Source organism: Tupaia chinensis, unplaced genomic scaffold (assembly GCF_000334495.1).
Source record: "Tupaia chinensis unplaced genomic scaffold, TupChi_1.0 Scaffold000116_1, whole genome shotgun sequence".
Lineage (NCBI taxonomy): Eukaryota > Metazoa > Chordata > Mammalia > Scandentia > Tupaiidae > Tupaia > Tupaia belangeri.
In genome coordinates this window covers 1,286,301-1,289,203 of record NW_006159580.1, presented here as the reverse complement: position 1 = coordinate 1,289,203, position 2,903 = coordinate 1,286,301, and the positions used below count along the sequence as shown (strand labels likewise).

The 2,903-nt window shown below is 48.1% G+C and overlaps 1 protein-coding gene across 1 annotated transcript in view; it reads left to right on the top strand.

Annotated features, from left to right (window-relative positions):
- Window positions 1-1,703: 1,703 nt before the first annotated feature.
- BLTP3A (bridge-like lipid transfer protein family member 3A) overlaps window positions 1,704-2,903 on the top strand; it is a 120,718-nt gene continuing 119,518 nt past the window's right edge. The window contains exon 1 of the mRNA XM_014586172.1: window positions 1,704-1,816. Coding sequence (XP_014441658.1) covers window positions 1,767-1,816 — 50 coding nt within the window. The 5' untranslated portion in view covers window positions 1,704-1,766. The remainder of the gene's footprint in view (window positions 1,817-2,903) is intronic.

Genomic DNA, 2,903 nt, shown 5'->3' with positions numbered 1-2,903 from the left:
TGCTTTCTGTCTCTCTGTCTCTCTCTGTCTGACTGGCGAGCGCATGCGCCCTATAGCAAAAACCTCTCCAAAAAAAAAAAAAAAAGAGAATTATTTTATTTAGACGTTAGTCATTTATTTTTATTTGACCAGAAAGGGACACAGAGTGATAAAGAGAAAAAGAGAGGGAAAGTGAGAAAGCAAGCCACCAGGTCCAGGACTTGAACTGCAGTTGACCACATGGGAGTCCAATGCCCTTAACCACCATGCCACCTGCCGGCCCCCATTTATGTAATTTTTGAAGACCCATCCATTTAATTTTAATAATCATTCTTTTTTATTTTTTAAATGTATTTAATTATTTTTTAATTTGACCAGGAAAAGAGAAAGCAAACCACCAGGTCCAGGACTCAAACCTCAGTCACTTATGTGGGGAGTCCAGTGTCTTAACCACCATGCCACCTGCCAGCCCCTTATTATTATTCTTTTATTTTGGTATAGGTCATATATGCTCAGCAGAGAGAGAGAAAGCAAGCTGCTAGGTCTAGAATTTGAACTTCGGCTATTTGGGAGTCCGACATCTTAACCACACCACTTACTGGTTCCTATTTATTATTTTTTAAAATTTGTCAGAGGGCACATGTACTCACCAGGGAGGGAGAGAAAGAGAGAGAAAGCACCTGCAACCCCCATGGGGAATGGTCACACTGCAATCCTTTCTCCTCCATTTCTTCTTCCTTTTGGGTTTTTGAGGGTACACATGTTGCGTGCACACATGCCTAGTGTGTTTTCCAAGGTCCAGGATTCAAACTGCGCCTTCAGCCATGTGGGATTCAGCCACCTTAACCACCACACCATGGGCTGGTGTGAAAAAAAAAATGATAGAAATGGAGAACAGATTAGTATTGCCAGTGGGTACTGGAGGAAGATTGAGGTAGTTATAAAAGGGTAACCTGAGGGATTCTCATAGAGATGGGATTGTTCTGTATGTCAATTATCTTGGTATTAATATCTTGGTTGTGATATTGTACTATAGGTTTTTTTTTTTTTTTGAGAGGTTTTTGCTATAGGGCGCGTGCGCTCGCCAGATGGAGAGAGAGAGACAGAAAGCGAGAAATCACCTCCCAGGGGGGATGACCACACCTCAATCCCTTCTCCTCCATTCTCTTCTCGGGATCTTGGGCATGCACACACACGCACCCGGCATGAGTTTTAAGCCACCGGGTCTGGGACGCAAACCGTGGTTGACTATGTGGGAGTCCAGCAACACAGCCATTACGCTAACTGCTGGTCCCTATTGTACTATAGTTTTGCAAGATGTTACCTTTGGGGAGAACTGGGTAAAGGATGCAGGGGTCTGACTGAATTATTTCTTACAACGGAGCGCTAATCTACAATCATCTCAACATAAAATCTGGAATTAAAAAATACGGCTCCAGATTTTTAAAAAAATTATGATTATTCTTTGAAGACTTATCAGTGCAGGAAAGGTAAGTACATTAATACTGTTGGCAGGAGTATGAGCTCTCCTACTCTGTGGTTCCCTAAGAGGCCATATTTTAGTAGAGCATGTGGTTTTGCATTCTGCAATAAGTCACTCATTCACCTGGCCCGATGATTCACTCAACGGAGATGATGAGTCTTTGCACATTTGGCAGGTTTTGTTTTACATAGCTGACATCAGATGTCCAATCAGCTGTGCTGGGATGCTCCAGAAAAAGAAGTCTGAAATGCAAGAAACTGCCCTGAGACCTCCCACAGCCGAGAGCTAAATTGGGAAGAGGGTGATGGCCAATCACCCCAGCAAGAATGCTTTCAGATGCCCCACTGGCCCATGGTATGTGTTCTGGTGGGAGGTGGGCAGAGGGACAAGTGATGAGAGAATGTGCAATCCTGCTGGAGGGGATTGGGTAGAAGAGCACCAAGGCCAGGGATGATTTGCTTCCCTTTTAGGTAATTTTTTGGGGACTTCTGGGAAAAATTGAACTTCCTTTGACTAACAGGCATAGAAATACATGAAGCCTGTTGATATTTATTTTTTAAATTTAATATTCATATGGTTGACCATACTTAAACTATTTCTGGAATTAGGTAACAATTGTTTCCTGGGGACAGACCTTGGATGACCTGCATCCAAAGGGGAAAAGGAGCTGCATCTGTCACTGAGTGCCCTTGGTTTCTGTATTATGTGCGTGTATTACTAATAGTGGAGAAATGTAAAATTAGCTAGGCTTCCCATAAGGCTGTTTCAGAGAGGTCCCCCTCCACCAGGTTTCTCATGAAGACTTAAGTCCAGAGAACTGCCACCTCCCCATCCTTGCCATGGGGTCTGCAGGTGTCCCCGGCGGCGGGTTACACTTTAAAGTGTATATGTGAAATAGGGTGCAAACAGCGCTCTGGGAGACGAACACTTGGCTCTCGACCTTGGGCAGGCTCGTTCACATTTCCTTGGGCTTCAGTTTTCTTATTTGTACGTAAAGGTTGACCTCCAAAGCGCTTGGCAATGTCCACAGTTTACTGCCTCACTTCCTTCTGCCCCGCACACCTGTGAGGGGCGCCTCGCGGGGCCTGTCTTAGGTCTGCAGTCAACACTGGCCCCTTGGCTCAGGGGCGTGAGGCCAAGGTCGGCCCAGAGGGTGACGACCGAAGGGCCTGCGAGGTCCTGCAGCCGGCCTCCTGGGGTGGGGATGGAGCTCCACCTCGCAGTGCGGCGGGCGGGCAGGAAGCGGGCCGGGCGGTCCCCGGGCTGCGCACTAGCCCGACACAGCCCCACTCCCGCAGTACCAGCCGCGCGCCTTCCCCCCGCTCCCAGGCGAACCCCGGCGGAGGGCTCGCGGTTCATGGCGAGGCCTTTGGGCTCCCAGAGAGGCCCCAGGAGGCGGAGATGCGGCGGGAACCCGCCCACCCCGGCGTCCCGCGCGCGC